The following is a 23,883-nucleotide window of genomic DNA, read 5'->3' on the forward strand; positions in this document are numbered from 1 at the left end:
ATAAATAAATAAAGCCAGCACGCACAAAAGTAAAGAAATTTAAAGTTATTTACTTTATTATATTCTTAATATATAACAGTTAATTCTTCTAACAACTGCATCTTTTCAACAAAAATGTGAAATGTAAACCTGGTCAGCTACTTATGCAATAAATAAAATATTATAAGGGTTTTTTTTTTTATTATTATATTGATAAACCAAAAAAAGGACTTTGTAAGAATATGGCCTTTTCTTTTTTAAAATGAGAGCTTTCTAATCAGCTTGTTTTTATTAATATCAGCTAACCCCATTTAATAGAAGTTTTTTCTCAAACATTCATAAGATTCAAAAACTTTGTTCCAGATACAGCAAAAGGGAAACTAATTGTGGAAAGTGTTTAATTTGTTTGGACTTACCGTACTGGCAGCTGGGACCACTGAATCCGGCCGGACAGAGGCAGAGTTGAGCTGAACCTTCTCGACACTGACCTCCATTAAAGCACACGCCATACCTGCACACAGCTGTAGGAGACACAGAAACACAGAGATGCTGTTCACACGTCTTTACACCTGCAAGCTGACATAAGAACATGCGGTTTCATCAGCTGTTTCTGCTGAACTATTAGCCTGTTAACACCTGAAGAAAACACATACCTGAAATGTTGCCTTGGGCTGAAATACATTTTATATTGAAGTAATAAAATTACTAAAATGAAATAAAAATGAAATTAAACTATATAGAAATCTATTAACAAATAATTAAATGTCAAATCTTTTTATTAGGACAAAAGCATATAACTAAAATTAAAATATTAATAAATAAAAGCATTAAAAAATCCTAAAAGTATGTTAGCATGTGACATTACAGCACCACTATAACATGTTTTGATATGTTAACGTGTGTGTAACATCATATGTTAATGTGAAAATTATGTAAAAAATATGAAAGTCTTACTTGAAAAAAATCAAAAACCATAATTTTGCACTTTTAACTCTGGTCAACCAGTCACTCAAAGTCATTTTCATCATATAATTTACACAGAAAACTGTCATGCATTGCATTGCATATCAAATCCTCAAAGATTGCAATCTAAAAATATGACAAAGCGTTTTACAGAACCCAAAGCAGGCAGCACAAGTCAGGATCAAAACATTCAGGAGCATTAGCATTTCCTTTTGAAATATCTGAATATAAATAAACCTTTGGCAAAGTTCATAATATTACATAATACAATATTACATAAGATGAGCTGGAAAGATGTGCCAGACAATATCTGAAGCGGAGCAGCGGTGAGAAAATGATGCAAATCAAACAATTCAGCTGATCTCAGCAGGTATCAGTCACTGCTATCCACCAAAGTTCACAATGCCAAAAACTACCTTCTACCTCAACAAGATCAACAGCTCATCAGACACACGCAAACTCTTCAAAACACTCAATACTCTCCTTTGTCCCCCTCTGCCACCTCACACCACTTTAACTGCTGACAATTTTGATAATTACTTCACAAACAAAACCACATCCATCAGCAGGAACCCAGGAAACTCCTCATATTTATTGGCATCTTATTATAAATCGCTTGTTGTATTCCTCAACTGTAAGTCTCTTTGGACAAAAGCGTCTGCCAAAAGAATAAATGTAAATGTAAACTCATGTTCATCAAGACAAAACATGATATGAATCTTCATAAACCCTGGAATACCTTCAACTCAAGTCTGATAAATGGAAACCACGAGGATTCACTCACCTTAAATGATGAAATTGTGCCAATTCAAGGACAAATTCTCTTTCAAAACATAAGCAGACCTGAAATAATAGGTCACAGAACAGCATTTCTACCTCTGGGATGGACTATTAACTGGTTTTGTAACAACTGGCACTGTTGGTCATGTGGAAAGACCACCCAGGACAGTTGTTAGGCACATTCTTGGTCCTCGTTCAGGACATTTCCATCTCTGGCAATGGCAACAAAGACCAGCTTCCATTCACTCACTATTGCCACTATTTGTGGTCGGTTGTGTTTCAAATCACCTTGTCAGCATCAATCAAAATAACTGGTCATTTCTGCTCCCAAGTGCACATTTAGTTAAAAGGGAAGGAAGTCTCACTAAAGCTCGCTTCGAGCACTGAGTGCACTTCTACAAAAACAATCAAAAGTCATCAAGTCAAATGCTACACTTGAGAAACAAAGAAGTAAACAGCGTGCACTTCATGTACCCCAAAAGACCCCAATTAACTTCAAGATTAAGTTTTGCAGACACTTAGACTAGAATGAGAAGCAGATTTAGTGTGTTGTCCCACTCACAAGCCTTACCAAATTAAACCAGAGCAATTCTCAAAAAGAAATGAACCACAAGACAAAAAAAAGACCTTTCTGAAGAAGTTTCTAGTGAGTTGCAATGCAAATGCAAAATGATAATAATAAAAAAAATGATAGAAACAATCTATCATTAAGACGTTTTTAACTTCAAACCTCTGCTTTCGGCTAAAATACGAGCACAAAATAATATTGCTTTCTCTAGTGAATCAGAAGAGAAATCTGCACAGATCAAGCACTGTTCACAAGCACAAACAGACCAAAATGGTTCTAAACAAGTGGACTTTTATGTGAGAGACAACAGGAGATGGACTTTTTCACTGGAGGAAGTGTTATTATGGATTATGGACTAATTTGGTCAGAAGTGACAGTCTGAAGTTTAAACGTCTTGATGATGGATTTGTTTTTACAAAAATGCAGATTTTCTCTTCACAAGACATTAACTGATGGACTGGAGTGGTGTGGATTATTTTGATGTTTTTATCAGCTGTTTGGACTCTCATTCTGACGGCACCCATTCACTGCAGAGCATCCATTTCTGAGCGAGTGATGCAATGCTACATTTCTCCAAATCTGATGAAGAAACAAACTCATCCGCATCCTAAACAGCCTGAGGTTGAGGACATTTTCAGCTAATTTTTATTTTAGGGTGAACTATTCCCTTAACTTTTAAAAGTCTAAATAATCCCTGTTTTGTTGTTGTTGTCAAAGGTCATGTGTTAAATCAAACACTACAGTATTTTGCCACAAATTCATCATCACTTGGTAGAAGTTTAATCAGATTAATCAGGTGCCGACATGGGCAGATTGTGTGACATGCACTCATCCTTGAGAAACAAGAAAAAACTATGCAGATTATTTTAAATAAATGTTCACTTGTAACAAGAATAAACAATACAGTTTGCATGTCATCTACAATTTGCTTTATGCAGTGAATTATCGTCTCCCAATTGCATGAAACTATCAAAATTCAATTGACATTTTGAAACCAGACCCTCAAACTATAAATACTGAAAATAAGGCATTTGCTGCTGTTTACGTTACGCTAAACTGTTAATTTTCCTACTCAGCCAATATCATGTTAATCATTTTGCATACTGTTGTGTCTGTGCAGTTTATGGTCATATTAAGAAATTTCAGTGTAAAGACATTTTATTTACTTTTGCACAGTAAACATTTCTGACACTGTGCTGTGTTGCCAAAATGTAAAATCTGGGCCCAAAAGTGTCCATTAGATCCACTAGGGGGCACGATGTCTTAAATGATTTTAAATAAAACTAAAAAGGCTTTAAAACAAGCTACAACAGTCAAAAAAATAATAATAATCAAGATTTAAACTGATGTCGTATTTCTTATTTTTTTTAGTTCCCTTAACAACTGCTATTTTTTTTTTTTTTCAATGACACGTTTCTCACATGTTGGAAAACCTGGATATATGAAGGAATTTTAAAAGTGTGATTTCTAAACCTGGAAATTAATACAACCGTAAACATTTCTACAGTTAATACACATTTTTTTCTAGCTATGTGAAGCTCTGTTTTATCAGGTAGAAACTGCTATTTGTGAGTTAAAAAAAAATTTAAAATACAAGTTATCAATAACGACTAAAAAAGTTGTAAATTCATTGGTAATAAAAAATTTAAATTACAGAATTTAATTATTTTAATTTTTATATTTATTTATTATTATTATTATTGTTGTATTGAATTATTTTAATATTGTATATTGTTATAAATATTATTTATAATATGTATATAATATAATATAATATGTATATAAAATTTTTTGTAAATTCAGTTTGTAAAATAAATAAATAAATAAACCCTGAAGAACATCGAGTTACTGAAACAATTTACAGAATTTGATTATTTGAATTATTCATAATTATTTTATCATCTGTTTTTATTATTTAAAATACATATCAATTTAATGTATAATAATATTATAAATAGCAAAATATTTAATTAAGCCTATTTAAATTGCCACTCTTACAGCAATGTCTCTAAATTCATTGGTAATAGAAAGTGTAAACCCTTGAAGAACAGTCAGTTATTAAAATTTCTTGAATTATGGAATGCAATTATTTTAATTATTTATAATTATTTTAAATAAAAATGACCATTAAATATCATTTAAAATATTTATATTAATATATAAATAGCACATTGAAATTATTTAAATTGCAGCTTCTAATTGTAAAAAGTTTTAAAATAAGCATTTTCATGAGAAATATATTCAAGGTCTTCAAATACTGTCTTGGATGCTGGAGGTCCTCAGAGACAAAAAGGTTGAGAATCGATACATTACACTAATTAGCATTTAAGGGCAAAGCAAAGAAAAGCCATCACTGCACCCTTCCTTCGTCACTGAATGACGGCAACACCTCAGAGACGAGCTTTTGACTCCTCAGCAAGACCCAAACTGCCTTTACTGCAACACCAAATCTAACAACCTGTGGACTGTCCATCCCAGCTGGCCAGTGAATCACGCCGAACAAAAAGGTTGGGAAGACAGACTTTCTGTACGTGTGCCAGTCAGTCGGGGGATTTCTGGTGGGAGCATCAACCCGTGTTTTGTCCATGTTCAGTGGCTCAGAAAAAGGAGTGATTAGTTTGTCCCACTTCGTAAAGTGCTTCCAGGTCTCAAGTTGCAGAGATAAAAGCTGAGCACGTGGTTTAAAGACAACAGATACTGACGCAGAACAGGGAAAAGACATTAAGTGGTGTACAGGAATGCATGCGGAGTGTGTTTAAAAACAAATCAAAGCTGGATCAAGGACGAGGCCTAAATCGTACAGGTATAATAAGCAGTTTCATCTTCTCGGACAGACAAAGGGGTCTTTGAGGATTGTGTTGGCTCTAGTAATGAGACCTCAGAGAAAATCACAACTTGTGGGATAAACTGTTATGCAACTGTCAGTCATTCTGGCATGAGAGCACTGGAGCCGCCACAAGTCCAGGATAAAAACGATCCGTGGATGTTAACTTGATTAACTTGATTTGACAGAAGAATTTAGTTTAAGGGCTTTGGGTGCAAGGAACTGTTTTGACCGAATGTGATCCTGAGTCTCAAAACCACTTCTGGGAACCATAGAGTCCCTTCATCCAAAAGAGAACAACAGACCCAATGGAGCTTAGTCACGATAGATGCCAGGTTTGATCTGACAATGAACACCAGGAACAACAAGTCAACAACATAAAACATTCAAAATACGTCATGCACAAAATTCTAACTAAGGATTTTAGGCAGTACAAGCTATTAAACGGACTGTATTTCTTCCTCCCACAGCCATATATAAATGCATGTCAAATTAAACATGGCGTCTACTCTCACTAGAAGCACTATGACCTCATTTACAAAAAGAAATTAGGCCCAAACAAAGTTCATCTGGAGTTTGAAAAAAAGTTAACTTTCTGGAAAAGTTCGCTTCATTTGATAAACACCTGTGATTGCAAATCTTGAAGTATAAACCCTGAATAACATTCTGTTATTGAAACGTCTGGAATTAAGTATTTTAATTATTTATAATTATCTTAATTAAACATTGTCTTCATATAAGTTATAATATTTGCATTAAAATATTTTATTAAGCTAATTTATATTGCCGCTCCTAGAATAATTTCTCTAAATTCATTGGTAAAAGAAAGTGTAAACCCTGAAGAACATTCAGTTATTGAAACTTCTGGAATTATGTAATTTAATAATTTAAATGATTTATAAATGTTTTAATTAAATATTAAATAATTATGTAAATATATATTTAATTAAAATAACTAAAATTGCAGCTCATACTGTAGATTCTATAAATGAAAAAGTTTGAAAATAAGCAGTTTTGTTAGAAATATCTTAATATAAATATAAACTTATTATTGTATATATTATTTTACATATATTTAAATATTTCATTAAGCTAATTTAAACTGACACTCCAACAGGCAGTTTTTGTAAATTTATCGGTAAAAAAAAGTGTAAACCCTGAAGAACATTCACTTATTGAAACTTCTAAGGATTTTTATTATTTTAAATAACTTAATATTTTAATTAAATATTGTCATAAATAATGTATAATATTTATATAAATTGTTTAATATTTTATTAAGCTAAATATCATAAATATAATGTATAATATTTATATACATATTTTATTAAGCTAATATAAAATTGCCACTCCTACTGGTAGTTTCTGTAAATTTTATAAAAAAGTAAATTTTATGCAAAGCCTCTGTCCACTCACCTGAATCCCTTCATAACTGGAACAGATCTGCAGAAAATTACCATCATTTGGCGAATAATTTACAGACGTATTACCGACATTATGTAAGCTTTGTGTTGCACCTCAAATGAAAAGGGCATTTATAGTCATGTTAATATTAATTGGCCAGTCCAAGGCCATTTGAGAGAACTGACAGTTTAAATGGACTGAACGCCCCAGCGTACCACCTTTCAGGTACTTCAAACTTCTTTCTGTGAGTATATCAGGGCCTGATAAGGGTCCACAGTTAGGCTACTCTTCGTCAGGGGTACTTGTGGAAGTATGCAGACTACGACAGTCCTATAAAATCATATCAAAGATTCCCATCTGGTCCATTTAGAAACAGCTAAACTCCTCTGAAAAGACAAACCAGAGTCTCTCACTGCCAAACAATCAGAGGAGCTCCCTTGTTACCAGAACAATGAAATGAAGAGACCCCACCCAGACCAGACAGCAGACGGGATGAGCTGCTGAAATCTAATTACTGACCAGGGCCTTTGGCTTCAGAAAATAAAACAAATTCAGACAAAGTGAGATCGGGGCTTTGTTGCTGGGGCAAGCATGACTATTAGAATCATTTAAACTAAACCACCAACCAGTTGATGGTATTAAAATATGGTGTGTCTTTAGGAGAGGTGTGCTATTGTTGTTCAAAACTAATGCTGTCTTATTTTAACCTATAGCATGCAATAAAAAGGGCAAAAATCCCATAGACATATAACACTACTGCTGGGGTAGTAAGATTTTTTACATATTTTTGAAATAAGTCTCTTCTGCTCACCAAGGCTACATTTATTTAATCAAAAATACAGTAAAAACAATAAAATATTTTTGCACTTTAAAATAACTATTTTCAATTTAAATATATATTTCAAAAGGTAATTTATTTCTGTGATCAGAGCTGAATTTCCAGCATCATTACTCCAGTCTTCAGTGTCACATGATCTTCAGATATCATTCTAATATGCTGATTTCCTGCATTAAATTTAGTCTAATCCAGAAAACTATACAGAATCCACACGCAAGAGGATTAGAGCAAATCTCGACACTAATTTCCTAATTCCATGGTGCTTTAGTTAACAATTTAAAAGGGAACAATAGAATGTGTGACTAGTGACAAAAGTGCTAAAAAACAGACCAAAGAGCAGACGTTTGAGCTCATGCTTTGAGCACTGAAGAAAGAATGAGCTCAAACGTCTGCTCTTTGGTCCGTTTTTAAGACACTTCACTTTTTTGCACCTTTGTCACCCTGTAGATGTTAAAATAAAGTAATTTTCGTAATAGACCCTCGCCTTGGTCTAATTATCAGCTTTCAGTGTGCGGACATTTTTGGTTTTCTGGTTGATCAAATTTTTCTTGATTTACGCACCTTAGAACAGACTGGTTATCTTTTTGGAGCGCATACAATATATTTTATGATACATGTGTGACTAGTTCCTTTTCATGGTTTAACAGTTGCAAAAATAAATGTAAAAAATATATGGACCTTCATGTTAAAGTTTAAGAACCCTCTAATCTATAATCTAGACACATTTACATCACAGTAAAATGAATTACCTGAGGCATAAAACTCTGAATAACTATGACCAACTCCATAATTAGGAATTTACTGTCAAAAAAGGCCTCAAAATGATCATAAATACAGATTTCTGTCATCAAACCTCACAGACACATGCGTAATACAAGGGCATTTGTGTAATTTTCAGTACATACTGTGATTTTACATCACATGTCATTTAAAGAAGACTTACGATACAGGCATCCAGCCTCCCCGTTGAGCTGTGACCATCCTGGGCAGCACTTGTAAACCGTCTGGTGTTCCTGTCGATACACCTGTCTGTATGCAGTGTAGTAAGCCGTTCTGTGGGGGAATAAGTGGAAAAGGGGAGAAATCTTTATCATCTTTCTATGTTTTTAATATCAAGTGAAAGTGAAACTGAAAGTGACGTGACATACAGCCAAGTATGGTGACCCATACTCAGAATTTGTGCACTGCATTTAACCCATCCAAAGTGCACACACACAGCAGTGAACACACACACACCGTGAACACACACCCGGAGCAGTGGTGTAGGTTTGATTTTGGCATTGGTGGGCACATAATGGCAGACAACACACATTTAATTGTTTGATTAAAATTATTGCTAGGGGCAATTTAGCAGTGGCTGATATTGGTAGTGTCTTTACTAAACTCTACACCCTTGAAAATCAAAACATATTTCTCTCCTTAAATATGAAGCGGCCAAACAACAGATTACTGAGTTACTCCAAATTTCACAAAAAGCTTATGGACGTAATTATAACATAAGTCAGATATTGAAGGGAGTTGCTGTTTTTGTCTCTTTTGAGGAAGATTCATTCACTTGTTTGCCAATATACCACACAGAGAAACTTTTCTCAGATCTTCTGATAACAATGTGCATTATGATCGAATCTGTAGCTTAATTCACTATATTTGATATAGTTTGACTACTGCAATTCAATTGGCAAAAGTTCAAAAAGAAATCAGCTGAAAGCATCCAGTCATCTCATACCATTAAAGTCAATGTTAAATTTATCATAAATTCATAATTTCAAATTAAATTCATAAAATCTTTTCAGTCTTTACTTTGAGCAGGATTGACCAATAGCATGCAGGCATTGTACATAAATTATCAAAATTTGTCATTTATCATTAAATTTATCATATATATCAAATTGATTAAACAGCTTTCTGAAATGCTTGAATCTCCTGATTAATGACCAGTAGTTAATGTAAAAACTACCATATATACAATTTACATGTTTGCAATGTTTTTAAATTGTTGAGTAATTGAATTTATATAGTTAGTTAATTGTAACATTTAATATTATATTAATGTGCAAACAATAGGGCTCCCTATAGTTTACAACATTAGCTGAGGTAGATTTTTATCCTTAAGAATTTTTTTATTATAATTACATTTATTTAAAGACAGAGCAATTTGTTCAACAAACCACTGTTTAATAAAAAAGAAGGCACCCCTGTCTTAAACTTGCACAAAAAAAGTATATTGAAAATGTATATTTGTTGTATATGCACCATAAAAGAAACCAGTGTATTGTTAAAAAAAGAAAAGAAAGACAAAGAAGACTATGCATGGTTTTTCATTTGTTTTTCCATTTAGCCAAAAGGTAAAGATTAAGACCGGTAAACTTTCTTTATGAGTACACATGTAAGTCTGTCATCAGCTGCTTTTAGCATTTATCCTCGTTCTCTCTGCGAGCTATTTAAGACCTTTTGGACTGTGTTTGTGGTTAGTCAGTGACTGAGGGATCAGGTCATGAATAATATTTGTGGATGAGCTCCGATTTGTGAAAACACAAACACATGAGCCTATAATCAGTGCCACTTCTCTCTTATCCACCCTTTAATGATGCTTTCTGTGAACGTGAGATCCAGAGTTTCCCGCTCCCTGTAGTTTACAGTCCTGCATCTCGGCACCAGAGTCGTAACCCTGTTTATAGCCCCTAATTGCAGGGCCTGGGTCTCTCACATGCTAAGTATATGGAAGAAAACGAGCCAGAGTGAGGGGAGGGGTGTCACAGTGGGAGCACAGGGCGTTTGCCCTTTATTTTGTAGGTATGCAAGATCCTCTGGAGATGCCTGTCAAATTGCTGCTTTCATCAAGAGTGTAACTACACCTTACACTTAAAAGAGTCTGATTAGAGAACAAAAGTAGCGCATGAGAACAAAATAGCATTTTTGGATATAAAATATTCTTACTTTTTAAGGGTCATGCTTGGCCACTGCTATTGCATATTTAGGGATAGAGACTGGAACAAATGCATTCTGCACAGCATATAGTGTACACTGCATACTATTTTTTGAAGTATGCGAAATAGTATGCAACAATTTGAAACAATGCTATGCTACACTGCTGCCACGTAATATTAGGGATAAGGATTTGAACAAATGCATACTGCACAGCATATAGTGTACACTGCATACTATTATTTAAAGTATGTGAAATAGTATGCAACAATTTGAAACAATGCTATAATACATTGTTGCCACATAACATTAGGGATAAGGACTTGAATAAATGCATACTGCACAGCATATAGTGTACCCTGCATACTATTTTTTAAGTATGTGAAACAGCATGCAACAATAAACATTTGAAACAATACTATGCTACATTGTTGCCGCATGACATTAGGTACAAAGATCTGAACAAATGCATACTGCAAAGCATATAGTGTATACTGCATACTATTTTTTAAGTATTTGAAACGGTATGCAGCAATAAACATTTCTAAAGTACTACACTGTTGCAGCATAACATTAGGAATAAGGATTTGAACAAATGCAAAATGATCAGCATATAGTGTATGCTGATGGAATTTACCGCTGATTAGAGAACCGGCTTTACTGACGAGATGCGCATTAATTATCGGCCGATATTTATCGTGCACCCCTACTATTTTTAGAGTATGTGAAAAAGTATGTGCAACAATAAACATTTCTAAAGTTCTACACTGTTGCCGCAAAACATTAGGAATAATGATTTGAACAAATGCATAATGATCAGCATATAGATCAGAATATAGTGTATACTACATACTACTTTTTTTTAAATATTCTGAATAGATTACATTTATGTGGAAAATGTGCGTACAATACATAATATGCATGCTATATCCTGCAGAAATAGTACAAGTAGCGGATGATTTTCACTTATCAGACTTAAGTTTACTTACAGTGCAGTCAGTGTTTTTGGTGTGTGAATATCAGACCCACCTCCTCTCGTAGCCCATGCACCACGACTGTCCCTGGCATCCCTGTTTCCAGGCTTTAACCATCCGCGTGAAGGTCTGGACGCATGGCTGCATCTGGGCCACGAACTTCACCTCCTGCTCAGCACACACATTTTTCCTGGAGATAAAACACACACACTTCAGTTAACCTGCAGATTCAGTCCTCATGTAGCAACCTGAAGTGAAATGTCTTTAAGAAGAACCTACAGCATTTTGGTTACAAGCCCAGATATTAAACCACTAGGTCACAACAATCCAAACATAAAGGATCATAAACATTTATCATTTAGTCAGCTGGAATTTCTAATAGTCCTTCAATGTAATTTTAATAAACGCGAATGAATTTGACAGCAGGACAATTTGTAAGACTGTCAATCACTTAGACATTCCAAGTCAAGTTGTGCAATAGTGAACACTAAAATAAGTAAAAATCTATCACCTTAATCATCTCTGCACTAACAGATGACAAGATACACATGATTTACACAGATTAAGTTCCCAAACTGATATATTAGTCACTCTGTAAAAATGTTCTATCCTCAAACACAATCAGTTCACAGTGAACCTCCAGGCAATTATTGTCATGTCTGGGATAATTGGCACTACATTACATTGCTGAGAAGTGAAACTGTGCTTTGTCTGTTATTTCTGTTGATCACTCATTTCTGTTAACCACTGAAAACTTTATTTCTGAATCTTCTTAGGACATTCAAAACATCCAGTGTTTTTTTTTCTTCATTACGCACGTTAAGATAATGTTTCGTTTTAGCATTTTGCCAACATTATGTGAACATTTCTTTTGAATGTTCTCCAAACATTGCAAAACAGGTACCCAGATAACTGAAATATGGTCTAAAAAATTGTTTGCTGAAGTTCCCATTACGTTATAAAACATTATTTCTGAATGATCTCGGACTATTCAAACCATCCAGTTTTTTAAATGTTTTTAAAACATTTTTTATTGGTTATGCAAGGAAGCATCCATTTGATCATTCTGAACTGTGGGAACACTTCAGGAATGTTAATTTTGAATGTTGTCTAAACATTCTGAAACAAGAAGGATCATTAAAAAAAGTCACATGAACATTAACTAAAACTAAAACTTTTCAGGAAAAAGCATTCCATGAATGATGCATAAATAACGTTTCTGTGTTAATGTTTTAAGTAAACTATTAAAGACCAGGTAACTTTGAACAAACGTTCTATTAACGTTACTAGCAGAACGTTTGTTCCTAGCTTTGAAATAACATTTCCAGAACGTTAGCTGAGAATGTTAGCTGGGACGTAATAATGTTTCAAATGTTTCAGAAAAAAAAAAAATACGTTCTGTAAATGATGTAGAACTAACGTTTTTCTTATTAAAACTGCATTAAAGATCAGACGATTTTAAAAGAATGATCTATTCAAGTAACTGAACCCTACCAGAAGGTCAGCCAAAGTTCCCTCAACCAGCGTCTCACAAATTCATCAATAAATCCGCGTAAATGCGCGTCAAAGCGTATTTCCAAAATGAACACAAACGTTTGTAGTTTGCTTTATTTAAATAACTTAGAAACTATTAAATATGAGCACGAACATGAGACGTAAATGCGTTTATTGAATACATTATCTATTGTGATATTCAAAGCTAACTAGTAATAATAATATAGAAGCGCGCGCAATAGATCAAAGCCAAGAGTTACTCACATGTGCGGCATCAGGTTTTTTCCAGATCGGGATGCTGCATCAATTCCATGAATTAGTATGATTAAAGAGTAAAATAACATATCCATCCTCATACGCTGCTCTAAAAGAGTCATGCACCTAAATATCACACCTAAGGGGTTAAAACAAACTAATCTGAGTCCATATTAACGCGCGTGGAGAGCGGACTGAAAGCGCAGCAGCAGATGACAGGAGGGAAAAGGCTCTCAGATCCACCTCAGACACAAACCGAGATCCAAATGCCCTCCGGACACTCTGTCTTCCTGTAGCAGCAGTGAAGGGAATGTCCTTTGAGAGGAACGACACAAATACAGAAACAAGCACAAGCAGCAGAAGAGCTGACTGACTTACAAATGAGAGGAAAGCTCGTTACTTCAAAGGAAAACACTTTATTAGACAGATTTCAGTCTCAAATGAAGGTCATTTTGTAATGAACTCACTTTTTTAATGTTCAGAGCACTGAGGAACAGCAAAACACCTGATAATGTACCAGCAATGAAATCTGAGAGCACATATAAAAACATCAGTGTTTATTTATTATTATTTAAATTTGAAAATAAAGTTTTAAATAATAAATAATGTTAAAAAATAATAAAATGTTTCTCTGGACGTTCTGAAACAACGTTTAAAAAACGTTCAATGAACGATGCATAAACTTTCATAACTTTTAGAGAACCTTACCAGAATGTTAGGCAAAAAAAAAAAAAAAATATATATATATATATATATAAATAAAGTAATTTACATTTTTTTAATAAAATTAATTATAACAAAGTCTATAATATTGTTGTGGTAAAAGGCATATTTTATTATATAATTTATTATGTTTAATAATATAATATATTTATAATATTTAAGTAAAATTTTTATTTTATAAAATAATTATAATTATTTAATATTTACACTGTACTGAGCTATTCAAAGAGCGATTCTAAAATAGTAATGTAATAATAATAATTTTTACTTCAACTTTTGCTCAGATTGTTCTGCTGATAATATTTGATGATATACATCCAACTAAAATTCAAAAAGTTATTCTTAAATAGTAATGTAATAACATAAAATAGTAAATAGTAAAATACAAATTTTTCACTTCAACTTTTGACAATTGTTCTGCTTAGAATATTTTAAATATTATCACCATACTGATTTGTAATAATATATATATATATATATATATATATATATATATATATATATATATATATATATATATATATATATATATATATATATATATATATATATATATATATATATTAAATTAGAAAAATAAATAAAAATAAAAGCATTTTTACTGGTATCAGACTTTTTGGACACCACTTGAAACAACAGCTAATCATCACTGCATTACCCATAATCCAAAACCTTCACCATAAGACATCAGAAGTTGTTCTCTTACAGATCGGGCCTGTCGAGGGGTCACTGAGCCACAGCCGGAGCAGAAGGATCCAGAGGTCAGCGCTGGGATCAGGGATTCTGGGGCAACAGAACCTGGATAACATTCCCTAACAGCACTGATCCGACTCTAGAGGTCAGTGCCAGCCAGGGTTCAACACCTCTGCCATGATCACAATGTGCTTCCACACTAAAACACACCTATAAAAACAACGGCTGGTATTTTGAGCACATGTGGACATGTCACTAAAGGAATATTGTGTGGAAATCTTTTCAAGAATGTTTAAAAGAATTACACTAGGAGAAATACATTGTGGAACCAAACATTAACATTCTTTGGTCTTCGCAGATCATTTGTACAGCATTTTTGTATAATGTATACCAATATTGTAGTCTTAAATTGCTATAATAAATCTATTAGGGAGTTTTATCATAACATCTGTCATGTAAGACTTCAAAGGTCATGAATGTAGCAAATGAAACATCAATTGTCATTTTACTGTAAAGTGCATTATTCAAATTTACTCTTATGAGATGGAGGATTCTGAATAAATTCAATGCTAGATTTCATATCTTCTGGAATCCTAAATCATAATCATTGACATGATAATTACTTGCAATGATGTAATGAAGTAATTTGAAAACTCTGTAGTTGAATACCTTACGGATCAGTTTGACAATATGATCTCATATTGAGAGACCGCATTTGATATTTGTGCTTTTAAAAATGCATTTTCCACACTACAGCACTGATCCTCAACCTTTTTTACTTTTTTGTCCCCTTGTCCAAAACAATTTTCGAAGGCTACCTCATGTTAGAATAAAAATAATTAACTAAATACAATTTAAAAATATATATATATGATGTCACTGTGATGTTGTACACATTTATTTTATTTTAGTATTTTATAGAATTTTAATTAAAATTATGTCGATCTAAACAAATGTAAATATTGTAAGACTTATTTGGCCCTTTCTGGGAGTTTGCAGAGTTCCCCTGTTTAAGAATCTGCACTACATCATTAAAAATTAACTAATAAAGGCCAAATGGTTATTACAAGCAGTGAAAAACTAATTAAAATATACAGTTTTCCAAATACATTCGCATAAAGTGTAGCCAGATTTTGGATCAGGTTTTTGGTCCCCTACAGATTTATGGGTTATTTGTATTCTGCGGACATCTTCAGGTTATAAAGGGAATTGCATGTGTTTAAAAGCATGGTAAGTGATATTTGGAAAAACTGCATCGCTATTTTGATGAGGTGAATGATGAACCATGGACTTTCAAATGTCCACCTCCTTTTGCTGACCAATGACACTCCTCGGCGCGGACCTCTACGTTTACGCACAATTTCGACACTTTCGCGACGGCCCCTCAGTCTTCGACCTGGTTGTACTCTCTGCTTTACAGGAACTTTACTATGCAGTGCGCTGTCGGAGTCGGCCTGAGTGCAGCTCGCCGCCTATTCCTCCCCAGACTCAAAACATCACGCTTTATTCACCTCCGCAGCATGTCTCAGTCCAAACTCCCCGTAACTCTTCTGGGCTCCATGGCGTTTGGGGGCCGCGCGGACGCGCACCTGAGCGCCCAGCTGGTGCAGGTGTTCTTAGAGCGCGGGCACGGTGAGCTGGACACCGCGTTCATGTACAATGATGGACAGGCGGAGACCATCATAGGGAACATGCAGCTTCCGAAAACAGGTAAAACTAGTGACTCTGATCACCATAGAAATGAGTGGGTGGATCACATGACATTGCACGTGGCATGTTTATTTGTAAGTTCAAAGAATATGCCGTGTATACATTAGCATACTTCCATACTGGTCATACTATTTCTGCAATATGTAGTAGGCTTGTGCATAAAATGTACATTTATGGATCGTGTACTTTTGTTTAGTATTTTATTTTTTATTTGTAAATAGTGCTTTAATTATTTATTATTTAATACTGTTTATTATTTGTATTGTTTGTTATACATTTTTATTATTATAATTAAAAATGGGACTGCTGATGCATATTAGCTCTGTGGCTAACTCTGGCACAACACTTGTGCATGGTCCCTGTTAAATAAATGAATATACTAAACTTAAATACTTTATCTTTAGTGTATTATTATTTTAATTCAGAGACAAATCATATTAAATAGCATGTCAAGCAGTGAGAAATAAGATGAAACATGCTGGAGGGGATTAAAAATAAAAAGAAACAACAATGCAAAATGAGGTACATAATAATAATAATAATAAATAAAATTATATTTTTACTCATGCTTGTGATGTTACATGTTTCTTGCGTAATCACATCAGGGTTATTAACATTAAAACTAAAACCATAGAAAAAAAAATATTTCGTTAACTGAAGAAAAAAAATAACATAATATATAATATAAATATAAAAATAAAATAATATATAATATAAAAGAGCGTCTGCTAAATGAATGAATAAAAATCTAAATGTAAATAAAATTTGAAATACTAAAACAACTAAAACTGAAATTAAAATTAATAAAAACATTTATAGAACTTAAATAACAATACACATACTAAAACTGATCAAAATCTTAAAGTAAAAAATCTAATCAAAATATTAATAAAAAATTGTAAAAGTCTCTCAAATGATACTAAAATAACACAAAATCTAAAGGGGAGTCTAAAAGGGCAGTATATTTTTATCATGCTAAGTGCTTTCTTTTCGTTTGTGTTTGTCAGTTCGAATTGCGACTAAAGCAAACCCCTGGGAGGGGAAAACACTCAAACCAGAGAGTGTCCGGAATCAGCTGGAAACGTCCCTGAAGAGGCTGCGCACACAATGTGTGGACCTGTTTTACCTGCACGCGCCGGACCACCAGAACCCCATTCAGGACACACTCCAGGCCTGCAATGAGCTGCATAAAGAGGTGACACACTACAGAGCTCTAGACTTTGTCCATCAGACATGCACTTTGATATATGCCTGACAGTCAGGTGACTTATTGATAGTTTATGGCTGTCTGACCTAAACAGGCTGTCAGAATCATGCAACTTTTGTTGGTGTTTAGGGCAAATTCAAAGAGCTGGGCTTATCAAACTATGCATCATGGGAAGTGGCAGAAATCTACTGCATCTGCAAACACAACGACTGGGTGCTTCCTACGGTATATCAAGTAAGCAGATGGATGGATGTCAGTCTATATAAAAGAACTAGTATAAACTAAAGTTAAGTGTTGTTTAAGAATTAATGGAAGTTAATTTGAACAGTGTTGATGTTTTCCTCCGAAGGCATGTATAATGCAACCACACGTCAAGTGGAGACCGAACTGCTGCCATGTTTGAGATACTTTGGCATCCGTTTCTATGCATACAATCCCCTGGCAGGTAATGCATTCAATATTCGTTTAAATGTATTTGCAAAATATAATAAATTGGTTCCTAATGAATAATAGACCTGAAGTCAAGCAGAAGAACATTGTTGACTAAACTGCTATATATATAATGCATTGTTTCTTGTTATCTTTAATAACAATAGTTTTGTTCTTGTTTGTTAACCAATATGCTGTTTAATATTTACTCTGAATTAAAATTTAAAATAAATAAACAAAAAAATAAGAACAATAATACACTAAATATGAATATAATATATAATATTAATATAATTTAATAATTTAAGCAATAAGGGTCAATTTCTCAAAATTGAGATTTCTGAATCAACCAAAAGCTGAATAAATAATATTTCCATTGATGTATGGTTTGTTAGGATAAGACAATATTTGGCTGAGATACAACTTTTTGAAAATCTGGAATCTGAGGGTGCAAAACAATCTAAATTCTGAGAAAATCATCTTTAAATTTGTCCAAATGAAGTTCTTAGCAATGCATATTCCTAATCAAAAATTAAGTTTTGAGATATTTACCGTAGGAAATTTACAAAATATCTTCACGGAACATGATCTTTACTTAATATCCTAATGATTTTTGGCATAAAAGAAAAATCTATAATTTTGACCCATACAATGTATTTTTGGTTATTGCTACAAATATACCCCAGAGACTTCAGACTAGTTTTGTGCTCCAGAATCACAACTGATCATCTGAAATCATTCATTCTGCAATGGTCTATTTAGTCTTTCTTGGGCTAATTTCTTAGCTAGCATTTTATGTTTTGCACACTTTTTGTATAATTGGAAAACTTAATTGTAAATGATGCACAGTAAATATACACTGATCACAAGTCCAATCCTTTTCTTCACATTGCATGGCATATATTTTCTCAAACTCTTGAATCCCGATCCTCTCACAGGTGGGCTCCTCACTGGGAAATATCACTATGAAGATAAAGACGGCGCTCAGCCTGCGGGGCGATTCTTCGGGAACAGTTGGGCTGGTGCTTACAGAGACAGGTGCATTCAATTCACATTAGTGATTTATTTATTTTTTTCATTCCTGTGTGACCTGTCTCTAGATATAGTTAGTTTATAATGAAAAGGCTTTGCTCTTGTTAAATATGATCATGTTTCCGGGGCATGACATAAATTTCAGATACTGGAAGGAGAGTCATTTTAAAGGCCTAGATGGCATTCAGAAGGCTCTGGAAGCAGCGTACGGCTCAGAGAAACCCACCCTGACATCAGCTGCTGTTCGCTGGATGTATCATCACTCTCATCTGAAGGTGGGAGCTGTGCTATTTTAGTCTCATTGATATACTATTATAGTTTTTGTTAATATTTTGAAAAAATTTTTTTTTTTTACATTTTCTGTTTTTACTTTAGTTTTAGTTATAGTCATTTTGACACACACACACACACACATATATATATATGTATGTATATATGTGTGTATATGTATATATGTGTTTATATGTATGTATGTGTATATATATATATATATATATATATATATATATATATATATATATATATATATATATATATATATTATTTATTTTTTTTATTTATATTTTAGTGCATTAGGTTAAACTGAAGGAAAACGAGCAATGTTGCCTTGGCAAATACTTTTTTTCACCCAAAAATTTAAATTCTCAAGTTGTTTCAAACCTGTATGAGTTTCATTGAAGAGTGTTGGTAACCGAACACTTGACGGTAGCCATTCACTTCCATAGTCATGTTTGGTTACCAACATTCTTCAAAATAGCCTCTATTGAGTTCAACAGAGGAAAGAAACTCAAAACCGGTTTGGAACAACTTGAGGGTGAGTAAATGACGACAGAATTTGTCCCTTTAAGTCACAGTATAAATAAATGAGATGTATGTGATGTGCTGATGTCTGTGGTTACAGGGTGATCTGGGTGACGGGGTCATCATCGGGATGTCCAGCATGGAGCAGCTGTGTGAGAACCTGACGGCAGCAGCAGAAGGTCCGCTCAAACAGGAAGTCGTGGACGCTTTCAAACACGCCTGGGATTTAGTGGCTCATGAATGTCCAAACTACTTCCGCTAGACGCCCCATTACAATCAGAGAAAATAATAATAATATGAAGCCTGATTTATAAGAACTAACATAGAGATCACTTTATTTTTCTATGTGAACAGTGATAATTTGAGTTGGACCAGCCTTCAGCTTCCTATTAAACACAATGATACAATTAAACCTCTTTCTGAGCTCACAGACACTTGATTTTTCCTCATGTTTACAAGAGAATGCAATAAAAATAATGTAATAGTGGCATCCTGATGAATCGCTGTTTTGTTGTCTTCTTGCTAAAATTACTTCTATTTAACACTAAAAAACCTTGTATTTTTGTAGAAAACTGTTGTTGAAATTAGACACTAAACAGTGTGCCAATGATTGACAGTAACGTGCAGCTCACTGAAAAACCCTCAAGAAAACCTTTCATGGGTTTATGTTGAATGAAGAAAATGAATGTTCACAGAAAAAGTCCATTGGCTGTGTTCAGGTTTTATTCACTCCCTTCTCCATCCTCTGAGTCTTCATCGGTTTCCTCTTTCTTGGTCTCATCGCTGTCACCGTCCGTCAGCTTTTCAAAGTCCCCGGATTCAGAATTCCACATGCACTTGACTGATATTTTGAATTCCGCCATTTCGATTCCAAAGAGTTTCTGAAATGAAAGGCCAAAACTTCATCATTTTAGAAGAATGCAAGATTGAATGAATCCCTTAAAACCAAGACTAGTTTATGACCTGAAAGGACTTTTAAAATGCATTTAATCCAAATAAACAGATGTGATGTCTGCTAGTGCACTGTTTTAATGTAATACATTTGAAAATTACTTCTTAAATTTTTTTGTCTTTCTTCCGTCTAATTTTTTTGAAGAAGCAACACTGCTCAAGTTATTACGACTTAAAAAAAATACATTCAAAAAGAAGATGAATTTTTGCAGTGTATTAGTGGCACAAACTCACCAGAATTCGAGCCTGTTCTGGTGTGAACGTGTCTCCCTCTTTACACACTTCAAAATCTTTTATCAATGTCACCACACCTGCAGATGGATTGATAATATGTTAGTTAGTGCAAAATACTCTCTGTCCAATACATTTACAGTGCACTTATTCTCTTCTGAAAATACAATTTCAGATGCAGCTACGGTTATATTAAAGGAATATTTTAGACAAAAATTTAATTTTGCTAAAAATTTACTTTCCCTCAGGACATCCAACATGTTTGGAGTGATCTTACATTACTGCAGTGAATGGGTGCCGTCAGAATGAGAGTCCAAACAGCTGATAAAAACTTTTCATTTCACAAGACATTGATTGAGGGATTGGATTACTTGTGGATTATTGTGATGTTTTTATCAGCTGTTTGGACTCTCATTCTGACGGCACCCATTCACTGCAGAGCATCCATTGCTGAGCAAGTGATGCAGTGCTACATTTCACCAAATCTGATGAAGAAACAAACTCATCTACATCTTGGATGGCCTGAGGGGGACTACATTTTCAGCAGTTTTTCATTGCTGGGTGTACTGTTTTGTGTAACAGTCTTCATGTTAACTAATGCTTTACCTTTCTTGAGCGCTGTAGGGAGGCCCAGCTGTCTGAGCTGAGGCTCCATCGAGTGTGGAAACTGCTCCAGCGGACCTTCATCCAGCGTCACAGCCATGGTTGCTACGTTTCCTGCTCGAGCGTAATCCACCTCTTTAAAGTTACTGAAATATCTGTGGAAATAACAAAGTTGTTAGGAAAAAAGGAATTCATTAGGTTTTGTTAGAATTCAAGGATAAAATCTGACAAATTAAGGATGTTGGTAGATTAAAGGGATACTCCACCCCAAAATGAAAATTTTGTCAATCACTTACCCCCATGTCATTCCAAACCCGTAAAAGCTTCGTTCATCTTCAGAACACAATTTAAGATTTTTTGGATGAAAAACCGGGAGGCTTGTGACTGTCCCATTGACTGCCAAGTAAATAACAGTCAAGGTCCAGAAAAGGTATGAAAGTCGTAGTCAGAATACTCCATCTGCCATCAGATGTGAAATCTGGGTCATATGAAGCGACAGGAACACTTTTTGTAAGTGAAGAAAACAAAAATAACGACTTTATTCAATAATTCCTTTGTGAACAGTCTCCTCTGTGTCTCTCCATATCACCGTATGCTGCGTATGCTCTTCTGTATCATCCGCGCCACAAGGATGTGCTGTTTTCTTTCAAATCAAAGCTAAATATATGTAGAAACAGCGCATCCTTGTCCCACCCATAAAAAAAAACGACATACACAGCATTCGGTGATATGGAGAGACACAGAGGAGACCGTTGACAAAGGAATTGTTGAAAAAAGTTGTTATTTTTGTTTTCTTCGCTTACAAAAAGTGTTCCCGTCCCTACATATAACCCAGCTTGCACATCTGATGGCAGATGGAGTATTCTGATGACGACTTTCATACCTTTTCTGGACCTTGACACTGTTATTTACTTGGCAGTCAATGGGACAGTCACAAGCCTCCCGGTTTTCATCCAAAAAATCTTAAATTGTGTTCTGAAGATGAACGAAGCTTTTACGGGTTTGGAATGACATGGGGGTAAGTGATTAATGACAAAATTTTCATTTTGGGGTAGAGTATCCCTTTAACACTTGTGTTACTCAATCAAGCGTACAAGGACATGAAATTAATCAAGAATAGGTTTGTCTGGTCTTAATGTTGTTTAGAAGAACTTACTCTCGGACCTCATCTTTTGTTTTGTTTGTGAACAAAACACCTACTTCACCTCTGAGAAATTTGCTCACCTGCAAAACAAACCAGCAGAAGCCAGTGTAGTTGATCAAATTCATAAAATTAGCAATGAAATCATTGATGACTTGCGCTAACATACTTTGTGCAGATTATCTTTGTACTCGTCTGTCGGTCCTTTACCAAGTGCGATCATCATGACTTTGTTCTTACCGAAAAAGAACCTGAAACACAAAACCCAAATACCTTAATCTCTTAGAAATCCTAAAATGAGGCATAAAAACAGTAAATCAGAAGCATCATGGAGAGTGTGTGTGTGTGTGTGTGTGTATGTGTGTGTGTGTGTACCGGCTGTGTTTCCAGGCCGTCCTGATGTCTTTTAGTCTGTTGTTTCTCATGTTTTCTACTGAGAACACAAACACATATCTGTAGATGTCTGCGCATTTCCGCAGCTGAGAGGGGGAGAAATGGAAAGAGATATTTTAATTGATCATATATCTATTGTTGATGGTATTGCATATCTAATTTAGGTCTGGAAATAAGCAATCAGTTAAGAAGAAGTGAAAAATACAAAACAAATAGATCTTATCAAGAGGGGATACAGTATATCACTGTATGTCACTAAGAAAAACTGGATGTAAAACAGATTTTCTGATTTTCTTGTTCTGTAGCGCATCTTGGGCTTCAAGGGGAGCAACTCAAATCATGCTGGAGAACTGCTGTCATTCTACTACTTCAAATAATACCATGTTTTTACCATGGTACATGCTTGTAGTGTCACCCAAAATAGCAATAAAAAGTCATACTAACCTCTTCAATCAGGTTTTGCTTGGCTTCTAACCCCTTCTTGGTTGTTTTGGTTAAAGAAACTGTAAAAAATTATTATTAATGATAGCACAAAAAAAAAAAAAAACAATAACAACTTCTAACACACCCAGCTGCATCAATGACATTAATAAATGGCACTAAAATGAATTACAGTTTAACCGCATACACTAAAGTCCGAGCAACAAGTAACAAACAAGATTTTATTTCAGTAAGTTACTGTGCCGATTAAATTGTAAATACGTTTAAAATCTCTGACAGGTCCCTCTTTTTAACTAAGGTTGTACGTCGTGTAAAACTGGGTAATAATAAGTGATAAAACCAAATGTAAACATTAAATGAACACCTTTCTTGTCTCTCTTGGATTTCGGCATGGCTCTCACGTTGTGATCGCTGTATTTTCTTCTTCGCCTGATGATAGTGTGCTTCACAAACTCAGAGGAAGCACACCGCCGCCTAGTGGTGTTCGCTGGTGCTTATGAATATTAATTAGACGAGACAGAGCG

The 23,883-nt window shown here is 34.3% G+C and overlaps 2 protein-coding genes and 1 pseudogene across 2 annotated transcripts; 1 reads left to right on the forward strand and 2 right to left on the reverse strand.

Moving 5' to 3' along the window:
• Window positions 1–13,504, reverse strand: part of LOC109084562 — a 69,774-nt pseudogene extending 56,270 nt beyond the window's left edge.
• Window positions 13,505–15,774: 2,270 nt separating this feature from the next.
• akr7a3 (aldo-keto reductase family 7, member A3 (aflatoxin aldehyde reductase)) lies at window positions 15,775–20,095 on the forward strand. The gene is made up of 7 exons (XM_042766864.1): window positions 15,775–16,130; window positions 17,138–17,325; window positions 17,467–17,571; window positions 17,686–17,782; window positions 18,705–18,804; window positions 18,944–19,073; window positions 19,700–20,095. The coding sequence occupies exons 1-7, from the start codon at window positions 15,851–15,853 to the stop codon at window positions 19,859–19,861; spliced, it is 1,062 nt and encodes a 353-aa protein (XP_042622798.1). The 5' UTR covers window positions 15,775–15,850; the 3' UTR covers window positions 19,862–20,095.
• LOC109083836 (mRNA turnover protein 4 homolog) lies at window positions 19,907–23,835 on the reverse strand. The gene is made up of 8 exons (XM_042766865.1): window positions 23,724–23,835; window positions 23,363–23,421; window positions 22,901–23,004; window positions 22,695–22,776; window positions 22,541–22,608; window positions 21,388–21,539; window positions 20,785–20,861; window positions 19,907–20,480 (listed from the first exon to the last, which is right to left on the reverse strand). The coding sequence occupies exons 1-8, from the start codon at window positions 23,749–23,751 to the stop codon at window positions 20,322–20,324; spliced, it is 729 nt and encodes a 242-aa protein (XP_042622799.1). The 5' UTR covers window positions 23,752–23,835; the 3' UTR covers window positions 19,907–20,321.
• Window positions 23,836–23,883: the final 48 nt, after the last annotated feature.

The sequence above is a fragment of the Cyprinus carpio genome, chromosome A11, assembly GCF_018340385.1.
Source record: "Cyprinus carpio isolate SPL01 chromosome A11, ASM1834038v1, whole genome shotgun sequence".
Taxonomy (NCBI): Eukaryota; Metazoa; Chordata; class Actinopteri; order Cypriniformes; family Cyprinidae; genus Cyprinus; species Cyprinus carpio.